Raw genomic sequence first — 22,854 nt, forward strand, 5'->3', positions numbered from 1 at the left:
GATCCTTGGGGGTGCACTTCGAGAACGTGCAAGGAGTGGAGACACACACCTCTCCAAAGGACTCTGTAAGGATGAAGACCTTGGGCTGGCACATGGCTTGTCTGCTTCGAAATCTACACATATAAGATCACCCCACTTCAAAGCATCGGCCTATTATGTCAGCATAGGACCCAGGATCATCCATACAAATAGGTCGTGGAGACTGTTGGATGAAAACGACAGATTATGAATGCAAAGCCACATTCAAGGTGCCGCCCAGGGTTCTATCCTAGAAGCAACCCTGCTCAATCAAGGTTTCCTAGTAGATATACTACTTTTTAAAGGGCCTTCTTCAAAGCTTCCACTTGATTCCTGCAATTATTTATGGGGAGAAGTGATTGAGCTTGCAATTAGCGAAATGAAAGACAAGTAAATAATTGCTTTTACTCACGGTTGATTGACGCCACAATTTCTCACACCTGCCAGTGTGGAGTGTGGGCAACTTTGAAATATGTACCCCAAATATCGCCGTCTTAGGAAATAGTTGTCCACATGGGAGAACAAAGAAGCAGATGCAGGGTTTTGCCAGTGGGTGCAGAAAATAGGGTTGGACAGTGACAAAGTTAGGCAAACAAGGAAGCTACTTTTTGAAATCGGCCTGGGGAAAATCCAAGGTTGGACCATAAAGCATAAAATATTTCATACTCACTCTTTTCTTCTTGTAGTGTCGAGAAGATTTTCCCAAATTCTGAGACGGCAAACATCACTAAATCACCTTTGCCAGGTAGCTGTCCTGTGTTATGTGTTCTAACTACTGCTAAGTCATTGCAAATGAGGGGCAAATCCTCAGTAACTCTGGAGAGGATCTGTCAGGGTGTGGTTGTTTAATAGTACACTCTCACCATTATCTTAAATTTCTACAGGTAAGGAAATGAAACACTAGCCAATCACTAAATAGTTTCAACTAACATACAAAATAATTTCTGACATCATTTCCCCATTAACCTTTCATATATTCTAGGTCCACAGGTTTTGTGTTTTGCTTAAGTACATCGGGGTTTCTCAGCCACTGTTGCCTTTTTGGGCTGGGTAATTCTTTGTTGTGGGGAGTTGTTTTGTGTATTGTAGATGCTTAGTAGTATCCCTGGCCTCTACCCACTAGATGCCAGTAAGACCACCCACCCCCAAGTACCACTTTGGTTGCGACAGTCAAGAATGTCTCCAGCCATTGCCACATGTAGCCTGGAGGGTGCAAAATCACCCCAATTTTGTTTTTTCCCCAGGTTTCTGTTCTTTTTAGCACAAAAGTGACATGTGCTTACTATTAAAAAATTTTTTTAATTAATGAAAGTATATACGTACAGTAAAAAGTGGAAGATCCCGCTATAGCTCTGTAGTTCTAACTGATGGCATAGTTTTTCATTTCTGTTAATTTTGAACCTTAAGGAAGGGAATCTAAGTCTGTTAAGGCAGGCCATTAACATTCATTAAAATATTAATGACCTTAAAGCCCAGGGGACAAACTGGTGGCTGCAGGTCAAATCTGGCCCCACAAATGTGTGGGGTTATTTTTGTTTGATTGGCATATGTTCAAAAATTTTTTTTTACTTAGTCACTAACAGTTGAAACTAGGAGATGACAACTAAACACCCAAATTTTCTGTAGAAAAATTGTACGAGCTGGCAACCCCAGAGCTAATTTCCCCAGGGCAATAACCAGCTGGATGGGTGGAGCTTTTCTCCAGCAGGCAGGGTCCTCTCATCACCTCCGCTTTCTCTTACACTTGGCCCACCTCACTCATGCACTTCACCTGCCTGCCTTGTTTGTGTGTTCGGGTTTGTAACCTCTCCCTTATATTGTTGGTTCTGGGTTGGTGTTGGTTACTCAAGGTCAAGGTGGGAGGGGGAGGGGTCTCTAGCTAGAGTGGCCTGAAGGAAGGCTCCAGGCCAGGAACCAGACAGTGTAAAACTACCCCCACCTACCCCCACACACACCTCACTGTTCCACCCCTGCCCCTGGCATAAATGACACAGAGGGAAACCTTCCACGTTTGTACTGTTTCAGAGGCCACACCTGGGCACTGTTCTGGGGTAGGGCAGAGCCTCACAGATTAATGGGATTCAGGAAATAAAATGAATAGTAACAAAATAAAGAAACACTGCCAGGGTTAGTTTTCAGATCCTACCTCTGTCCATCAAAAGGTTTTAGGAGGGACTCAACACAAGCCTGAGGGTTCTATTAATATCACTAAACATAGTATCTACACATAAAGATAAAAAATTTCTTGTTTAATTTTTTCTATTAAATTTCAATTGCATAAATATGTGTATCTTTTTAAAACAAAAACAATAATAATTTTACAATAACAAAAACAGCAATTAGATGGAAGCAAATATTTCCAGACCTTAATGATGGTAAATTCTGGGTCAGGGAAACTCATATTCGTCATGGGTATTGGGTCTTGGGAGTTGTCATTTTTGTCTTTGTATCTTACACATTTATTAAATATAAAAGATTTTAGTGTGTATATAAAATAAATTGATTTGAGATATTCTTCTAAAAAAAAAAAAAAAAAAAAAAGGAAAGACTGCCTTGTTTCCGAGGGTGCATGCCGTCTGGTTCTTCTTCCCAGCTTGGAAGAGCCGGTCTTGGGTCATATCAGGGAAGTAGATACGGTTTTAGGACATAGTTAAAACTAGACATTTAGGAAGTCTAGAAAGGCCTTTGACCCTTTAATGTACCATGTAGGTAAAAGCATCCACACCCATGCCTGCAACCACCCGCATGCTCACGTGCATGCGCACACACCCACTTGCCGCTTCTCACATAGACAGTGCATAATTTAATCAGCAATTGCTACCTTTCCATCTTCACTGGACAGCTATCAGACACATTTCTGGATCAGCCAAAGGACTAGGGTTAGTGCTGGGAATGAAACACCATGGAACATCTTAGCTAATATCCTAGCAAGCTTTCCTGAACACACACAAGGCAAGTCAGACTAAACAACATCCAGCCAAAAACTCACCCTCAGATACTTAAACCCAAGAGCCAACTCTTCAGGCCCTTTTGGATACACTGAGCAAGCAACTTGGCATTCATATCTCAGCCATTCATCCCACAAAATCTTTTGAGTGCCTACTGTGTGCGAGACACTTATGCTTAGTGGTACTTACTTGCCCAACAAAAAATAATGAAAAGTGATAAGCGTTATGAAGGAAAGAGAATGGAAATAGAGAATAACGGGGCATTTTAGATCCTATTTAGATAGTGTGGTTAGAGAAGCCCTCTCCATGGGTACTCCATTTAATTTGGAGCACACATGATGGCAGGGTGGCCGGGGCAGGGTGAGAGGAGAACATTCCAGCAGCAGGAGCACCCTGTGCAAAGGTCCTGGGGTGTCAGAGCGATCACAACAAAGAGAATCGACCTGCATGGCAGGAGCCTCATTTATTGAGCTCTTACTCCCTGAATTATGCACCTTGCAAGCATTATCCCAAGGAGTCTTCAACAGTGGCCCTCCTGAAGAGATAGGTACTATTACATCTCCATTTTATAGATCAGGAAACTGAGGTTAATCTGCTTGCCTACCCCCAATCAATCAGCTGGTCAGTAGCAAGGTCAGGATTTGAACTAAGTATATTTGAATCCAGAATCCTAGACCTTCACATTCAGTTATCATTAGAAACCAACCCAACTCACTTTTCATATATTCATATATTCTAGGCCTCTGTGTTGTGCAAAGAGTTCTACAATGATTTAAGTAAGATTTTATTTTACCTGTGCTCGGACAGTCTACATGTAAAAGGGTTGTCAGTATTTACATTTGATTGGAAATTCATAAGCATTAGGCGACTTATAATGTCCATGTGTCTTTGAAATCTTGTTTTGTTTTATTAAAGACATTTTTGAAAACATGCAAGTAAAGGAAATGATTCTGGAAGTGTTTTTCTTTGCTTTTATCAGTATTGTTACAACTTGGTAGTTCCAAGTATTGTTGTTCCGAGTATTGTTCCAGCTTACCAATTTAAGTTCTACTATGAGGGTTGCTGAGGAAGCCCCAGATTAAACACACACACACACACACACACACACACACACAGACACACTCACACACTCTCACATTCACACAGACCACATTAAAGACCACTGAGTTGTAAGGTATAGTTTCCTTTTCTTCCATCTCAATTATTCATATTTGTTTTAATTATTGTAGTTACATAAAAACCAAAAAGCAAAAGCAGAAAGCTAGACCATAAACTGCTTCAGAATGCACTTAGATGAAAAATACACCTTGTAAAATTTCTGGGGTTGAATCTATCATAGGCCCAAGGGTAGCAGGACCCTTCCTAGATCTGAGCCTGTTGCTTCTCACACGCTAGAGACACGGGTTATTAAACACAGAGCTCTCGCCCACAAGCTCACATCAGGAGGCTGACAGATCTCTGGGCTTCATCCCATTGTTCCACGGGGTCAAGACCAAAGGGGCTGGGAACAGCAGGTTTGGTCTGGCCTAGGCCGCCATGGGGTAGTTGCTTATAAAGAGAGATGTGAGGAGAGAGCCGCAGAGAAAATGGTATACGGGTCTTCTGAGTTATAGACTCGTCATCTGAGTTTTCTTGAATTTCAAAGTACTTTGCAAAGTACCATAAGCAGATTCATTAAAAAGAACTAAAAGGAAATAAAGGAAGGGGTTTTAACCTAACAACCCATGAGCTAATGAGTTGATTGGATTGGATTCCAGGCATCTCGAACAGTGATCCACAGTGCAGACATCACATTCCAAATGCTGGAAGACTGGAGGAACGTGGACCTCAACAGCATCACCAAGCAAACCCTTTACACCATGGAAGACACTCGAGATGAGCACCGGAAGCTCATAATCCAGTGTAAGATGCTCTACCAGGGCGTGTGTCTTTTTATTTGTTTAAAAAGAAAGAAAAAAAGAAAGAGTATCTTGGTACATAATTAGGTGGCATTCCCACCCTGTCCTTCTCCCTGGGATCCCATCCCCTCTCTTGTTCCTGTTAAATGGCTAGGCCTAGATGGAGGGGCTAGCTGATTTGCAAGGACATGGGTCAGCCTTGCTGGAGAAAATGGGTGCTGGGGCATTGGGCAGCACACAGTGTCAGGCAAAAGGCCCCCACCCGTGACCCTCGATGCCAGGTGCTGTTCCCTAGGTGGCATCAACAAATGAGGACAAAAGCTTGCTGCCTCTCTCAGTGTATGTCATTATGTCAGCCTGGAGGCAGCTGGAAATGCTGCTTTCTTTTCTGTGGAGGGTCACGGGAGTCAGCCCACCTATTTACTGGCAGGTGAACCTCTCAATCGTAGTAGATGTTTGAGAAGGGGATGGAAGGTGATTCACTTCTGTGGATAAAGATGGCTAGAGTACCGCTCCAGGTATTATCCTGATGTGGTCGGGTTGCTCTTAGCGGCAGAGGACATGGAGGACCAGAGAACACCACCATTCTTAGTGCTGTTCCTCAACAGCCCCTCACAGCCTCTGCCCAGGGAATCCCCTGCACCAGGGTCTGTTGGCTCCTTCCTTATTTTGCTCAGCCTTCCCTTCTTGTGCCTCGGGGTAAGGGAGCATGAGGACAGAGGGTGAGTCTGTCCCCACCCCCATCAGCTCTTGGAAAGCTTGGTGCTGAGGCTGTGCTGGATGTGGGGGGGGGGGGATATGGCAGCAGCTGTGCCTTCTGGATGGGGTGAGGCCCAAGGCCCTAATAGTGACATTCAGGAAGCTGCAGAGTGGCTGTCCCCTCCTCCACCCTGAGAAGAGGGGCCTACTCTTCTGAGAGCCCCGAGCCCCTTAGGTTTCCACTACACCCCCTCAACACTGTTGCCCTGAAGGAAAACTTTCTTCATCCAGCCTAAGCATGTCATGTTTATAAACAGAGTTCTCTAAGATGTTCCTATTAGAGACGTCTTTTCAAAAACAAATGGAGCAGCTGAAGCATTGGATCACGTGGACCTTCCCTGGGGCTTCTTCTTTCCTGGTGACCCCAGAGCTCCTCTCAGGCTCTTATTTCTTCCTGTGCAACAGCCTCCGGCCTGCTTCCCCCTGTTAAGAATTTTAGAGATTGTCACAAATAATAATTCAGCTGATAGAGTGCCTAGTTTATGCCAGGTCCTGTGTCATGATCTCAATCTCCACATCAACCCTTTGGGGAAGATTCACTTATCACCCCCATATTACAGATGAGAAAACTGAGCCCCAGAGAGGTGGTGAACCTTTCCCAAGGTAGCAGAGCTAGACCTGGAACCCAGGTCTAGTTTTGGTGTCACCGCCATGCACTAGCGCATGCCAGAGGAGACAAAAATAACGAGATGTGGGCAAGCTTTAGAGGTTCCAGGATCTTTCCAAGTGCTTACAATCATGCTTCCTGTTCTGTTTTTCCTTCTGGAAGGCAATGGAAAGCATGGCTAAGAGCACCCTAACAGTGCTAGCTATACTCCTGATGGCCATGTCCCCAGGGCCTCACACAGGGCCAGGGGGTAGAGGCAGGGGCCAGCAGTGTTTGTGGAGGACCAAATAGATGGGTGGAATCCCGGAATGATCCAACTTCCTGGTTCTGCTAACCACTTCTAGCAGCATTAGACTCAGCTCTCTTCTCCCCTCAGCACCTTTCATGGGGGGAAGAAAATGTGACCCAGACCCATAAGGAAAAATACAATCACCATTGCTTCTTTTAGGGACCAGGCTCTGAGCCTTTGCTGGAGCCGCACGAAGGTCACTGCTGCTTCTCCAAGAAAGAACCTTTTGGGGCTTTCTCTTCTAGCTTTCTTAGGCTGGGGGCAGAATGTTGTCCTTTAAATCTGTGATTGTATTCTTCTAGAGGAAGGGAGTCATAATGAGGTTCAGTGCAGCCCACCTGGTACTTAGTGAATGCCTGTCCTGGGTCTAGCACTGTGTTAGACGCTGAGCAAAGAGCAGTGAATAAGATGGACACTGCCCTTCCCACGTGGAGCTTAGAGCTAATGACAAATCAGAAGTTGAACAAGTAATTTCCAAATGGTTGCGTTTTACCAAAGAGGACATACTATGTGATGCAGTGCCAGGATGAGGGGGATTGAGGAAGCCTGAAGGCAGATGGCCTGGCACACGGGTATCATCCTTGCTCCTTCCAGACAGCTGGGAAGTAAGTCCCTGAACACAATGAGCTGGACCAAAGGTCAGTTTGAATAGGACTAGGGGCAACTGTGTGCTGCACCCTCCTTTCCTTACAACCAATTGACAAGTCTGCAAATTCTTGCTTTAGGGGGTTACCATCACATCCATGATGTAGATGCTGGCTGGGGATGCCTGGCTTACCTTAAATTAAAAAGTACACATTGGGACTTGAGCATGATGATTAGAACGAGTCTTAAGTGGTGCTGTGGTAAGAGCGTGCGGTTGGGATGCCCGACAGACCTTGATTCAAACCCTGGCTCTGGTGCGCTGTGACCTTGACTTCCAAATCTGTAAAATGGGGATAATGCAAAAGGATTAAATGGGACAACGTGTGCCACATACATGGTACACAGCGTAGAGCTAGTGTAGAGAAGAGGTTGGGAGGCAAGCACTTGAATCAGGCTGTGTTTGAAACTTGCCTCTGCCATTAACCAGCTGTGAAAGTCACTCATCTCTGTGTGCCTCTTTTGCCTCATTTGTCAAAAGGCTGGGGTGGGGTGGGTAATAATAGTACCTACCTCCGTGGGCCGTTCATCCTTTCAACAAACATTTGAGCAACTACTATGTACCAGGCACTGTTCTAGGTCCTGGCCTCATGACATTCACATTCTAGGGGTAGTCTAAGGTCAGAGTGTGTCCGTAGAAAACATTTTAGGAGAGTGCCTGGCGTGCGGCAAGCACTCAGTAAATGTTGGCAGTTAGCACTTTGATTGCCATCTTGATCATTATCATCACGGATTGAAGCACAGTGGCTCAGACGCACAGACAGTGCCGGGAAGAGTGAAGGAACACCAGAGAGAAAGTCAGAGACTGGGTTCCAGTTCCTGCTCTGCCACCACCTCACCCTCTGACTCTGAGGGGGTCATCTGATCTCTAAGACATAGCTTCCTCATCTATAAAATGAGACAGATGAACTAAATGGGTTTTTTAAAGTCCTTTCTCATTCTAAAGTATATGATTTCGGGTCCTGGAAGCTGACCTCTTGCAGCAGTTATCAATTAAGTAAAATAGAGCAGATTGGCCAGTCCTGGAAAATGGGACAACAAAAGCTGCTCAGACAAATGAAAACTGTAGGAACATGTGAATCCTGAATTGTGGTTTGGTTTATTGAGCTTCACATACAAAAACACAAAGAAATGTAATAAGAAGAGATGTTTCGGATTGGAGATCACCACAGCAATGTTTCTACTTTCTGTAGTGCTTCACTGATTACAGAGTCCTTCTATATTCAATTATTTGACTTGTACCTGAAGACAGGCTGTAAAGTGATATGACGATCCTCCTTTGACCAATATGGAAACTTGAGGGCACAGTGATTGTTTCCTTTACACAAATGTTTATTAAGCATCTACTACGTGTCAAGCACTGAGAGGCTGGTTAGGCTGCTTGTCCAATATGGTTGTGGTTCAGAAACATTTGAATGGTCAAATGTGCCTTACCACGGGGCAGAGAGCAAGAGGGCAGCAGCGCATCTCCCCTGTCATGCAAGCAACTGCGTACTGGATAAGAGCTATATCACGGGTAATGTGCCAGCTAATATAGCTATCAGGCAAAGAAGTGGCAGGGGGACACACCCATGCACACCCCTAACTATAACAGTGTTCTTAGTGATATAGTGAAGGTAGAATGCAGATAGTAAAGTGCTGTGAAAGTACAGAGGGAGAGTGATCAGTTCTGCTGGCAAAGGGGCATGGGAGGGTAAATAGGGTTTCATCGGAGGATCATTTCAGCTGTTTCATGACAGACTAAACAGTCTACGCAGAGGGAACTGCCTGAGAAAAGCAGGAATGGCAAGTAACCCGGGGTGGCCAGGGCTTAAAGTGTTCACAGGCATGGAAGATGAGCCTGGAAAGGTAAGTTGGGGTGTATTCTCTAAATCCTTGAATGCCCTGCTAAGACTTCGGAGTTTTTTATTTTATTCAGTTGTATTCCTTTGCTCTTTGAACACCTGTGTGTGTTTAAACACAACTGCATGGTGTGTGGGGTCTCCTCTGTTTGACAGTGTATCAGGAGTTCGACCATCTCCTGGAGGAGCAGTCTCCCATCGAGTCCTACATCGAGTGGCTGGACACCATGGTGGACCGGTGTGTTGTGAAGGTTGGTAAGCTGAAGCGGAAGGTGCAGGCCCGGGTATGGCAGCCCATCACTCGCCTTGATGGCGCTTGGGTAATACAGAGCCCCACAGTGAGCTAGCTGAGTGTTTCCTCAGCAGCCTTGGAGCCCTAGGGATACAAGGAGAGGCCTGGGCCCCCCTCAGGAGGTGGGGAGGGGTGCGTCACGGGGCAGGACTCTGAGTCTCCCTCCCCTGGTTCAACCAAGTCAGCATCTCTCTTAGCGGTTGTATGTGTTGAGTCTCGACATAAGATTTCATTTCTTAAAGTGTATTTTCACTGTTAAAAATAAAAAGTCTATAACATTGAACTTAGAGACCCAAAGCCTTCCTGTCATTTTAATAAGAGACAGTAATAAATGAAGGTCAAATCAACCACTCATGCAGCCGTTCACTCTCTTGTAGGTGGCTGCCAAGAGGCAAGGGTCCCTGAAGAAGGTGGCCCAGCAGTTCCTCTTGATGTGGTCCTGTTTTGGCACAAGGGTGATCCGGGACATGACCTTGCACAGTGCCCCCAGCTTCGGTAAGGCCACCCCAGCCCTCCCCACATCCAAACACTTCTTCTCCGGGCTCCATGTACCAAGGCCATCTCTCCGGAGTCAGGCATGGTCTTGCTGTCTCTGAGACCACAAGGACATCACCCGGAAACATTCTCTGTTCTGGGGGGACACGGTATTGTTAGGACTTTCAGGGAGAAAGATGGCATTGCATGCTAAAGGAGAAGTATACATATCTGAAAATGAGAGGCTTGCACACAGATAACATTATTTGAGTTTAAAGAGGAGTAAATAGCAGTGGCTGTGCTCCCCTTTTTCTGGAAGTCCCCAGTCATGGCTGCTTCCACTGGTCTATTTTGCCAAATTTCATAGTGTGGATTTGCCAAGACTGGACACATGAAGAAGCCTCTGAGTTCAAACATTTGCAAATGGCTTGATTGACAGGCCAGTGGTGGGTAAAGTTTTCTTTGATAACGTGCCCCAGTCTGATCCCTAGTAAAGGACTTTTGCACTCATTTTCCCTTTTGTTTTACTGACCCCTTGGGTTTTCATCACCTCCAGGAGACATCCCTACCCCAAGTCCTTGTCTCCTGTTTTCCAGTGTAACGGGACTTGAAATCTCTGACCGGAGGTGCTTACAGTAGTCTCTGCGGGCAGGAACCTAATCACCGACTTGGGGTGAATGCCATTTTTCATTGGAAAGAATGGCATATGCATTGAGTCCAGGTCATCATTAGCAAAGTGAGGTGGAACTTTAAGGCATTATCCAGACATTTGAAATCTCAAAACACTTTGGCCTCAGTTTTCTAGGCATTTCGGCAAAGGGCTGTTGGTGAATTTTCTGGGTAATTGCTTCAGTTTTACTTTGCAAGTAGAGATGTGGTTTTGCTTCTCATTATCTCCAATTAAGCCAATCAGCTCTGGGTTTTGCTCTGGGTTTAATTTGACACTTTTCCATCTAGCTTTTTATGGTCTTGTCACTATTTCCCAGTTGTGCTATACAATGCAGTGAATATGTGGTGAAACAAAGAAGGCACTATTTTTTCTAAACAGCTCTGTCCATGAAAGACTGTGTTTACCCAATTGGAGAAGCGTTTTGTTGTGGATTTCTTTAATCTCAGCATTGGGAAGTTCTCTGAACCTGCCTGCACCATGGCTACAGATGGAAATTCTCTTTGAGCTGTATATGGAAGTGCTCTGGTGACTGCTACCTGGGCAGTGCCATCAGGCATGGCATTTTGATGACTTCCAGTTCAGCTTAGTTAGTGTTAGCACATGTTACCTCTGGCTCTGGGAAAATCATTTGTGCATAACTGCTTTCAGTTAAGCTGATGCGTGAAAAATATTCGAGATTTTTTTCATTGCTTCAGAATCAAAGAAGAACGATACCACACAAATAAGTATATATACATCCACAAAGCAAGCACCCTTTCCTTGTTTTATATCTTATTCTTCAATTTGCTGATTCTTATACTGACTGTGTATTATCAAACACCCTTCATTAGACAGGGAAAGTAGTCTATGTTGTAATAGTCTTTGAAATCCATTTGTATGTACTAAGTTAACAGTCACTGTTATGGACAGTAGAACAGTTAGAATAGGTTGAATTTATTACTAAGAAATATTATTCCTTAAAATGTGTTTATTTCTTTTTGAACCACACACATTCTAGGATACACTGGAAACTCAGGCAAATGGCAAAAATGGTCACAAATCTTTTAGAAAAGGAAAGGAAAAAGATATTAACGCAATTTCACTTTTACAGTATTTTTCAACCCTGAACAGATGGAAATAATACCTGTCTCCAAGTCCATTTAGCAAACTATCTGAAATGGTCCTGCTCATCCGACTCATTGTTGAGTTTTACAGCTTGGGGTGACAGGCAAGTTGAAAGAATTTGCGGCAGACAAAAGCCCAGCTCCCCCGTTCTGCCTGTATATGTCAAAGACACAGTTGGTGGTTGTGTTTGGGTCATGTGTTCCCTGTATAAAAACAGCTAATTAGGAAAAAGAGCCCTCTGTTCCCTGGCCCCTCCCCCAACCACAGGGGCCAGCTCTATATATCTTATAACTCCCACACGGTCCTGGTAGCTGTGAATGGTGCGGGGTTTGTATGTCCGAGTAGCAGGCTGACCGTCACAATGATCGTGTGGAATATTACAGTGATCCCGCGGGGGACTCTATCACCTCTTCCCAGAACAGCCTCTTTCAAAGGTAGTTGACTCCTTTCTTCTCCTTAATTCCTTTTCACTCTTTTCTCCCTAATTCCTTTTCACTGAAAGAGCCTATGCGGTGAACTAAAGTAGCCAGACTTTCTTTCTTTGCTGCAAGCAGCACTTTCTAGCAAAATTAGTCAGCAAAGGTAGGGTAGCAGGCAATGAACTTTTCATTCTAATGGGGCTGAGGAAATTAGAGGTTCTATTTAAAAAAAGCAACAACAACATATTTTCAGTTGACTGCTCTGATTTTAGTTCGTAGGATACCTGGATCCCAAGTCAGTGCAGGTGCCTTTACCTTTCACTATGGGTTTTTACCACATGCCCCTGTTTCACTGTTAGGAACATCCGGAAGGCAGCAATAGTTCCTGGAAGTGCTTCAGCAGGAAATGCTGTGAAAGGCTGCCTCGGGTTCGACGGCTAAGGGGGCAGGGCTACGTATCATTTCCCAGGTTTTCACCTTTTTACACACTTGTTTTCTGGCCTAGCATCAAAGCTCACCCACTCGGGCAGGGCCGGGGAGGCCACATGGGAGCAACTCCCAGGCCAAGTGGCCATGACGGACGGAGCCTCCAGACTGCTTCTCAATGTTTAGATGTCCTGGCCTGGCTCTCTTACCCAGAACCTGCTAAATTGCAGAATCTTGACATTCAAAATGTCTCTCAGGCCTCCTCCAAGCACCAGGAGGCAGGAATTGCTTTCCCTGTATTCGGGAGAAGCAGCAGAGACCCAGAGAGGAGAGGGGGCTTGCCGAGGATGCACAGCAAAGTGAGCTGAGCTCGCCCGGGGATCCATCCCATGCGAGAGCCACACTGCCAAGGCCTCTCCTCACTTCCTTCCGCTGAATAGTAATAGGAAAAGCAAAGTAACACTTATTCAGGGCCTAGTGTACACTAGACATAACATTAGGCACTTGCTCATTTAATTCTCACAACAACTTATGAGGTCCACTATTACTGCCCTCAATATAACAGACAAGGAAGCCGTGATAGAACATGAAGCAAAGGCAGGATAATGCTAACTCTTTATAACAAATGTGTACGAAGCACACAGAACCATTTAATTCTCACATCAACTCTGCAAGGCAGATAATAATAGGTACCTTTTTACTGAGTTGGAGAATTTTCTTGCCCAAAATCAATATGGCAAGTGGCAGAGCTCTGTTTCAAAATCAGATCTGCATGACCACAAAACCCATGCTTTTTCAATTACCACAATTAAGACAAATATCCTGGGCTCAGATGCATGGCACAAAAAGGCTAGACAAATTTGTTCACCCCTCATAGGTGGTTTTTCTAAAACCATATTGATAGAGTAAAAAAATTTTTAAGCTATGAGAGAAAAGAACAATAATTAGACTATCATGAGTAATAAGAGATGCCAGAAGACAATGGAATAATATCTTTTAAGTGCTGAGAACAAAGAACTGTCAACCATTATTCAAGAGTGAGGGCAAAGCAAAGACATATTCAGTTATACAAAAACTAAGAGAACTATATGGCACCCATAGAACTTCACATAAAAAAAAATTAAAGGATGGATTTCAATAAGAAGAAAAATAAAACCATAGCTAAGGTCTGGGATACAAGAAACAACAATATTCTAGTTACTGTTGTTGTTTAACAAAAGTGTAGTGGTTTAAAACAGTATTATGCTTACTGATTCTACGGGTCAGGAATTTGGACAGGGTCCAGCGGGGATAGCTTGTCTCTGTTCTATGATGTCTGGGACCTCAGAGGGGAAGACTCAAAAGCTGGAGCTCATCGACGGCTGGAGGCTGGCATCCTCTGGAAGCTTCTTCCCTCACGTGTCTTGTGCCTGAGCTGGGATGACTTGAACACTAGGACTGCCGATTGGAGTGTGTTCAAGTGGCCTCTCCATGTGGCTCAATTTCCTCACAACACAGTGGCCCCTGACCAGTTGAACCTCTCACATGGAAGCTTAGGCCCCATGAGTGAGTGTGCCGAGGGGGGAGCTGCATTGCCTTTATGACCCAATCTCAGAAGTGAAAGTTTCATTCCCCCTTACTCTGTTGATCAAAGCAGTCACAAACCTACCAAGATTGAAGGAAGTGCATAGACACCCCCCCACAATTTTCCCAGGAAGGAGTGTCAAAGAATTTGGGAGCCCTGTTTTAAGATGAGAGAAATTTTAAAATATATAAGCAAATTTAATTAACTTTTGGTTGTAATTTAAAAACTAATTTGTGTGTGTTTCAAAAAGGTAAAACCAAATTCCAGGGAACAATAAAACACAGGGTAGTGGGGAGAGAATCTTTAAGGAATAGTTAATGCATGCTAAGGTCTTTGTCTTGAAATACTAAATAAATGTAGACTTTGTTGAAAAAAATTTATAGTTTGGATTTAATAGATGTTTGGATATATGATCATCACTGAAAGAATAGAATCATAAGTTACCAAAGAAAAATGGAAAAATGTGAAAACTTAAATGGCAAGAATTGAGAAGATAAAAGAAGCTTAGAAAAAGGATCGTAAACTCAAAATATAAAACAGGATGCTAGAAATAAGATCAAATAATAACCACAGTAAATGAAAAGGTCTCTTCCCTCAAAAAACATCAGGCATAAATTGCAACATTTACTAAACTTTTAAGAAGCATAAAATCCTTAGTTTATGAAAATGAACACAAAAACAAAAGAAGGAAAGCTGTACAATTAATTTTATGAAACTAATATAATCTCAGTTGCAAAATCTTGGAAGAGCTGTAGAGGAAAAGAAAATTATGACTCAACCACACATAAATATAGATGAAAACATTCTAAATAAAATACTAGCAGATCAAATCCAGGGCAGATTTTTTTTAAATCATGGTTAATGAGGCCTATGCCAAGAATTCAAGTATGATTCAAAGTCAGAAAATTACTAATTAACATACTGCATTAACAAATTAAAAGAGAAAAATCATATGATCATCTCTATAGATACAAAGGAAAAAATGTATTTGATACAGTTCAGCTTTCAAGTATAATTTTTAAAAACTCTTGGCAAACTAGGAATAGAAGGGAATTTATTTAATATGTTAAAGAGCATTCAAAAATCTGCAGAAAACAATATACTAAATGGTGAAACTTCAGAAGTTTTCCCATTCCCGTCATGAATAAGACACAAATGCCTTCTAATGCTGTTTCTGATAGATACGTACTGGAGGTCCTAGCCAATGCAATAAGAAAAGGAAATGAAATATAAGAATTGGAAAGGAAAACACAAAATTGTCTTTATTTATAGACATGTCATGATGGCTGACAAGAAAAAGAGAATCTACAAACTAATAGAACAAATAAGAATTCAGGCAGGTTACTGAATTCAGTTTTTTAAAAATCATTGACATTCTTACCATTAACTAGAAAATATCTATCTGTATGTATCTATGTATCTATGTCTATATATTCCCATTCACAATAGCAACAGAAATGTGCCCATAAAAAAATTCTGACAAAAATTATTTTAAGACCTTCAAGGAAAAACATTTAAAAATATTACTGAAATATACCCTGTTCATATCTGGAAAAGGATATGCCCTTCAAATATATAAATCAATTGGAATTTCCATCTGGTTCTTAACTTTTTCTTCCTTTGATTTTGAAAATCTGATGTTAAAATTCATATAGAAAAGCAAAAGGCTGAGAATAGTAAAGGCATTTTGAAAGTAATGAAGAACAGGTATAGGGACTTGCTTACCTGATATTCAGGTTTATTAAGGAGTAAGATGATGTGGTCATCTAACAGTGCTAGACAAAGAGTAGTGAAACAGCAGAGATGCCCAAGACAGACTGACATGAAACTTGTCTTTACCTCATCAAATTCTTGCCTTTCTGTCTCAACAAGAGGATTGTACAGATGATCTGTGTGACAGAGATATGGCATTAAAAATCAGTGGACAAAGGTTCTGGGACACGCATTTTAGGATAAATAAAATAAAATTAGACCCCTTCCCTAGAAACAATTTTCCCCTTCTGAAAAGAAGCATCTAAATGAAAGAAAAAAAACAAAACTTAAAACCTTTTAGAAGAAAATATGGATGATAAGTTTATGACTTTGGAATAGGAAATTATTTCTTTAAAAAAGTACCAAAAAGGATAAATCATAAGGAAAATATTGGCAAAGTTGACTGCACTCAGATTTTAAACTTCTGTTTAATAAGCACAACATAGATGAAATTAAAAGGTAAAAGCCACAGAGGGAATTCCCTGGATGTCCAGTGGTTAGGACTCCAGACTTTCACTGCCGAGGGCCTGGGTTCGATTCCTGGTCAGGGAACTAAGATCCCACAAGTCGCATGGCGTGGCCAAAAAAACAAAAAGCCACAGAAAGGGGGGATGATATTTTGCAATGCATATAACGAACAAAGTATTAATATCCAGAATATATGATAAATCCCTCTAAATACATTTTTAAAAGACAAATACCCCAGTAGAAAAATGGGCAAAGAATATGAATAGACAGTTCACAGAAGAGGAAATTCAAATGGGCAATATCATATGAAAAGAGGTGGACCTTTCTAGTAATTAGGGTACTGCAACTTATAAAGAGAGTAACATTTCATACCCTTCAGATGGCAAATACTGTATTTTCTACACTACCAGTAAGGATGTAGAAGATTTTGGTGAGCAATTTGGCACTATCTCATTAAGACTTAAGATGCAGGTGTTCTTGGACCCAGTGATTCCACCTCTGGTCCTAGACCCCGGTATTTTTTGTACCTAGACAACAGGTACAAAAAATATTCATTAGAGCCAGTTTCCAATAGTGAAAAATGTAAATAACCTAAATTCCATCGACAGGAGAATGGACAAATAAATTGTGGTATAGTCACACAATGGCCATTAAACAAGACCTACATGTGTCAGTGTGGATAGATCTAAAAACACCCAAAGTATCAAGTGCAGGTTGTAGAATACTCTGTAAAGTATGGTACCATTTCTATCAAGTTTGAAAATAAAAAACACTATCATGTGTTTTTATGGATATATAAATATATGTAGTAACAGTATAGAAATGCATGTAAACAATAAATACCAGATTCGAGGCAGTGATTACATCAGGGCATGAACACAGGAAGCAGAGAAGTAGGATTAAGGAAGGGAACACAGGGGGTTCATTTTTATCTTCAATTTAAAAATATGATTCAAATATGGTAAAATGTTAAAATATTATAAAGCTTGGTGTTGAGTACACTGGTGTTCATTTTAAAATTCATTTTTTTTTTTGGCCATGCTGTGCAGCACGCGGGATCTTAGTTCCCCAACCAGGGATCAAACCCCTGCCCCCTGCATTGGAAGCACAGAGTCCTAACCCCTGACCACCAGGGAATTCCCTTAAAATTCTTTATACTTTTCCATATGTTTGAAATTTTTCATAAGAAAAAAGAAATGCTTTGATTTTATAAGATGCCATTAACTATGTTACCATATAACAAAAACAATCTCGTTTTGTCTCTATCCTAGTACCTTTTTCCATAACAGGCTCTGATGCTCAATAGCTCTGTAACTTTAGGCAAGTGGTTTAAAATCCTCTGAGACTTCATTTCCCCCATGTGTTAACTGAAGATAATAATACCTCCTTGGGACTTCCCTGGTGGTGCAGTGGTTAAGAATCTGCCTGCCAATGCAGGGGACATGGGTTCGAGCCCTGGTTCAGGAAGATCCCACATGCTGTGGAGCAACTAAGCCCGCAAGCCACAACTACTGAGCCTGTGCTCTAGAGCCCACGAGCCACAACTACTGAGCCTGTGTGCCACCACTACTGAAGCCCACGCACCTAGAGCCCGTGCTCCACAACAAGAGAAGCCACCGCAATGAGAAGCCTGCGCACCGCAACGAAGAGTAGCCCCCGGTTGCCCCAACTAGAGAAAGCCCGCGTGCAGCAACAAAGACCCAATGCAGCCAAAATATAAATAAATAAATTTTTTAAAAAAACCCTTCATAGTGTTGTTGGAAAATTAAAAGGGCTTAGCACAGAGCATATGGTAAGTGGTCAGTGCTTGCTCATTTGATTCATTCATCCAACAAATAACCATTGAGCCTCTACTGGGCCTGGCACTGTTCTAGACACCGGGTATAGAACAGTGGGGAAAAAAAAAAACAGATAAAAATCCCTGCATTTATGGAGCTTACAGTCTAGTGTAGGGAGGCACGTGATAAAGATAAATAAGTTCAGTATATAGTATAGCAGATGGTGTTAAGTGCTAAGGGAAGAAATAAAGCAGGAATGTTAGCTATAATTGCCTCTCTCCTGTCTTTGCTGTTTCTCTTTTCCTCTCCCTCTCTCCCTCCCCTGCCTCCTTCTCCTCTCCCTCTCCCTCTCATCAGTCTTTGTGTACCCTGGCACTGAACTGTTTGTTACCTAATAATCTTAAGGATTGATTTTTGTTAAGGACACTGTAGCTTTTGTGGAGTCGGTGACTGAGCTTTAAGTTTCCTTTGTACTCAGAGCACTTTGCACAATAGTAATAAGCAAGCAGCAGTAGCTCTACAAACTCTCCTTGTTTGAAAGATGATTGAAAATTATCAGACCAATTGGGTAACTGATCAGAGTCATTAGGAAGAGAGCTTGAAACCCCAAATCAACACTTCCCCTGGAGTACTGGCCTCCAAACCCAGCTCTGATGTTTTCTAACAGTGTGGTCTTAGGCAAGTGTCTTCACCTCAGATCTTGTTTCTTTATCTGTTAGACAGGGGTGCTGTATAGATGATCCAAGGTGCCTGCCTGTGCTAAAACTACTAAATCCATTTTTATTATCTAGGGTTTTCCATTCTAATTCGGTTTCATAGTGTCTTTCTCTCTTTCTATCCTTATTGACTTAGAGCCACATCTCAGCAAATACTTCTTCATTTTGGAGACCTTTTCCTTTTAGGTATTTGATGCTATCTTTTGACTTCTTTGACTCTATGAACAAAGCAGTCACATCACAGGGTGTTAGAATATTAATAGCAAAAGGGACCTTAGTTACTATTTATTAAGCATCTAGTATATACTTTTCCTCATTATGGTACTTCTGTAAAATAGGTTTGACTGTTTCCCTTTTAGAGAGCCGTATTGCACGATTGAAGAACAACTTCAGAATCAGTCTTGGATTCAAATCCCATGTCTGCCACTTAATAATTGTGTGACATTGGACAGTTACTTTCCTCCTCTAAGTCTCAGTTTCCTCCTTTGCAGAAGGAGGGTATCGCTCATCTCAGATGGTTGTGATGAGGATGAAATGCAATAATAAATCTGCAGCAGTTAACCCCATGGCGGCCACAGAGCAAGGGCTCAGTAAATGGCTGGTTTTATTTTTAACATTTTCGAGGAGCAGCTCATCCAAGGTCCCAGTTACTAAGTGGCAGAGCTGGAGCTCAACCCGGGCAGTTTGATCCAGCCCCAGGCAGTTACCCACAGTGCTGTACCTCCTCAGCAGTTCACAGGACTCATTTTGGGGAAGGAGATGGAAAGTTTAGTCTTGGAAGTCTGCATTTCACAATGACTCAAAAAAACCCTGAACCTTGCTGAATTCCAAGTGGGGTCAAAAAACAGACACAGCACCCTGGAGATGGAGGAAAAATGTGAAGAAAGTGCAGGACAGGGGACGTGGGCGTGGAGTTCTGTGGGCACAGGGATCATAGGTGGCGGCAGGCTCCGGAGAGAGGGGGTATTGGTGTAGATGTGCATGACCTGTAGGGCATCCAGTGGCCTCAGAGTTAAGCCAGGGATTTTCTTCTGTAACATTTCTGAAGCAAAAGGATCTATCTATCTGAAATGAAGTGTGTGTGTGTGCGTGCACGCGCGTGTGCACACAAGGAAGCCAGGTGCAACTAAAAAGGAGAAAATTAATAAATTCCACCAAAGAGGAGTCATCCAAAAGCCCCCAACTGGCCCTCATCACCTTATTTCTGAGACCTGAAAAGGCATAGAGCCCAACTCAATTGGCCCTTCTGGGGACCATGTCCTTTATTTTCCCCATCTGTGCTGTGAGGAGACTGGACCAGATGATCTGTAGGGGAAATGGGAACAGATTTTTGGAGCCAGAGCAAACTGAGGCCGATCCCTACTTAATTCCAATGGAGAGACTCATTTCCTTGTGTGTAAGAGGATAATACCACCTACCTCACAGTCTGGTGAAAGGATGAGACCTGTGTTAAGTGCTTAGCAGAGTTCTTGGCACATAGTAAGCATTCAATAAATGGGAGGTGCGATGACGATGATGATGACAATAATAGTGGTGTTGATGAGGATGCTAGGATCACAAGATAATAAATAATGCCAGAGTCTCATAAGGCTTCTAAGAAAAGCAAACTCGAGGGAAATAGGAAGAGGAGGGCAGCTTGTAAATAGTCAGTGAGACGTTTTGGACACTTCATGGGACAGCAGGATGTCCATGTGGAGATGTCCCTTTGAGAGGTGGAAACATGGGACTAGAGATGAAGGCTTGGCCTCTCTGACGCTGGCATCCGTGAGGTCTTCATGACAGCAGACATAAAGGCCCCTTCCATATGTGGATCTTCCACTGTCCATGGTGGCAGCATGACATGCAAGAAAAGATGGTTTGGGGGACTCCCCTGGTGGTCCAGTGGCTAAGACTGCACTCCCAGTGCAGGGGGCCCAGGTTCAATCCCTGGTCAGGCAACTAGATCCCACATGCCTTGACTAAGAGTTTGCCTGCCACAACTAAAGATCCCGCATGCCACAACAAAGATCCCACAGGCTGCAACCGGAACAGCCAAATAAATAAATAAATAAATAAATAAATATTTTTTTTAAAAAAAGATGGTTTTGAAGTAATGTACTGTGTCATCTTGCACAAGTACTTGACTTTGTAAAACAGGAGTAAGAGCACCTGCCTTACAAGGTGGTGGTAGATATTGAATTAGAGAATATAATACTTTGAGCACAAAGACTGGCACATGGGAAAAATCTTTTAAAATGATTGTTCACATCCTTTTTTATGAAGTAATCTACTCTAAATTTAAAATGAAGAATACTGCTCGAGGATACCAAATCTTTTCAATTTAATACCTTTTGTAACAACCATGTGCTAAACGGAAGTCTCAGAAACATTTAAGGAAATAATTCAGTTGTTGCTAATTTAAAGTGTCAGTTATGCTCCTGGAATTATGTTGTGTACATTGGTAGACACCAGTGAGTTAGAAGGCAAAGTCCCTGCCGTGACTATCCTTAAGTCCAGTCGGGGAAATAAGATAAACTTGTGGAAGAGAGAAAAATGCAAGACACTACGTCAAGCAATGCTGAACAAAGTGAGGGGTGCCCAGACGAGGATGAGGCCAGTGCGAATGTGAGAGCTCAGGCGCGTTTCGACAGATGGCTCGATAGGTGCCATTTTTGATGATGTCCTATTAATAAATCGAGCAAGGAAAAGACTCACTTGCCACAGTGTTAATGACGCTTACCTTACGCTAAACACCAGGCTAGGTGAGGAGACCACAAAGGAGAGCAACCTCTGACCGCCAGGTGATCCGTAACTGAGAGGGAATGAGGGTCCAGGACAGAGGGTCAGAGCACCGTGTGACGTGTTATCGACCAGGCTGAGGGCCACACCCGAGCCGACATGACTTACCTTTCTGCTTGGATCTTCTCTCACCAGGGTCTTTTCACCTAATTCACTTGATGTTTGATGACTATGTGCTCTACCTGTTAGAATCCCTGCACTCCCAGGAGCGCGCCAGTGAGCTCATGCGAGCCATGAAGGGAGAAGGAAGCACCGGTAAGCCGGCACCTCACTGGGAATCGTCCTCCTTGTCAACTTGACTTGTATCCTTACTTCTGTGCTCTGTGTTTCTTTAGCTCCGCATCCCGAAGAACTTAGTTATGGTGAACAAGTCAAATGGTGGGAAACCAATAATGTCTTTTTCTTCCTGAGAGCGGGCCTGGGTGTACGTGGGAATTCCCTTGCATGCCGCCACGGTGGTGGGAAACCATCAGAGGTTTTATAAGCAGAGGCGTGACATGACACAGATTAGAAAGAGTATTTGCTTTTGAAAAGTCCCTTAAGGACAACTTGCCTTGACCTTTGGCTCTAAGCACCCACCCTTTCTCTACCCATAGCAGAAGTCCGAGAGGAGATTATCTTGACGGAGGCTGCCCCACCAACCCCTTCACCAGTGCCATCGTTTTCTCCAGCAAAATCTGCCACGTCCGTGGAAGTGCCACCTCCCTCCTCCCCTGTCAGCAACCCATCCCCTGAGTACACTGGCCTCAGCACTACAGGTAATGAACAGTCCCTCAAAGGCTTTGAGTGGGGAGTGGATGTTTAAAGCCAGAGCTTTCTGGAAAAACATTCTCCCTCCAGCCCCCTCCCAAAACAATGCCAAAATCTGAGTGTCCTCCTGGATTTATGGATGACTTGCAGTTATCCATTTATTCGTTCGTATGTATTCCTTACGCTTCTGTTTTCAAGTTGGCAGATTAAGTCCATGATAAAATCTCCACCCCCCCCCCACAAAAAAATAAGTCACTAAAACGATATAAAACACAGAACACAGCCATTCTTGAAAACAAGAAAGGGAGCCCTCCATGAGCCAGAAACTGAGAGGCGTCTCTGGAAAGTGGGGAGACAGGAAGTCATATGCTAAGCCATGGTAGCCAGAATCAAGGCAGGGGCAATAATGGAGGTTCAAGCTAATGCCGCAGGGTCCCCAAGGAAGGGGAGAGTCCATCTGGTTGGAGACCTCACAAAGGAGGGGATTTGAGCTGAAACTTGATTTTAACTGACAAAGGTATTACAGAAGGGCCTCTGGGGAGAGGTCAGTGTGTGCAAATGCACAGGGCAGGAAGTATGGGGCCTTTTCGGGGAATGGGAAAGTGGTTAAAATGTAGGTGGTCATGAAGAAGTGTTACAAGCCTGGAAAGGTAAGTTGGAG

The 22,854-nt window shown here is 43.1% G+C and overlaps 1 protein-coding gene across 5 annotated transcripts in view; it reads left to right on the plus strand.

Moving 5' to 3' along the window:
• The window catches only part of RFX4 (regulatory factor X4), a 167,138-nt gene that overhangs the window by 121,729 nt on the left and 22,555 nt on the right, over positions 1 to 22,854 (plus strand). For 3 of the 5 annotated variants that reach the window (XM_082349885.1, XM_082349888.1, XM_082349889.1), the window contains 6 exons: positions 705 to 763; positions 4,724 to 4,868; positions 9,159 to 9,253; positions 9,672 to 9,789; positions 21,579 to 21,698; positions 22,040 to 22,201. In XM_082349885.1, coding sequence (XP_082206011.1) covers positions 705 to 763; positions 4,724 to 4,868; positions 9,159 to 9,253; positions 9,672 to 9,789; positions 21,579 to 21,698; positions 22,040 to 22,201 — 699 coding nt within the window. The remainder of the gene's footprint in view (positions 1 to 704; positions 764 to 4,723; positions 4,869 to 9,158; positions 9,254 to 9,671; positions 9,790 to 21,578; positions 21,699 to 22,039; positions 22,202 to 22,854) is intronic. The other 2 variants (XM_082349886.1, XM_082349887.1) reach the window with 2 other exon arrangements.

This window comes from Balaenoptera borealis (assembly GCF_965194805.1).
Source record: "Balaenoptera borealis genome assembly, chromosome: 13".
Lineage (NCBI taxonomy): Eukaryota > Metazoa > Chordata > Mammalia > Artiodactyla > Balaenopteridae > Balaenoptera > Balaenoptera borealis.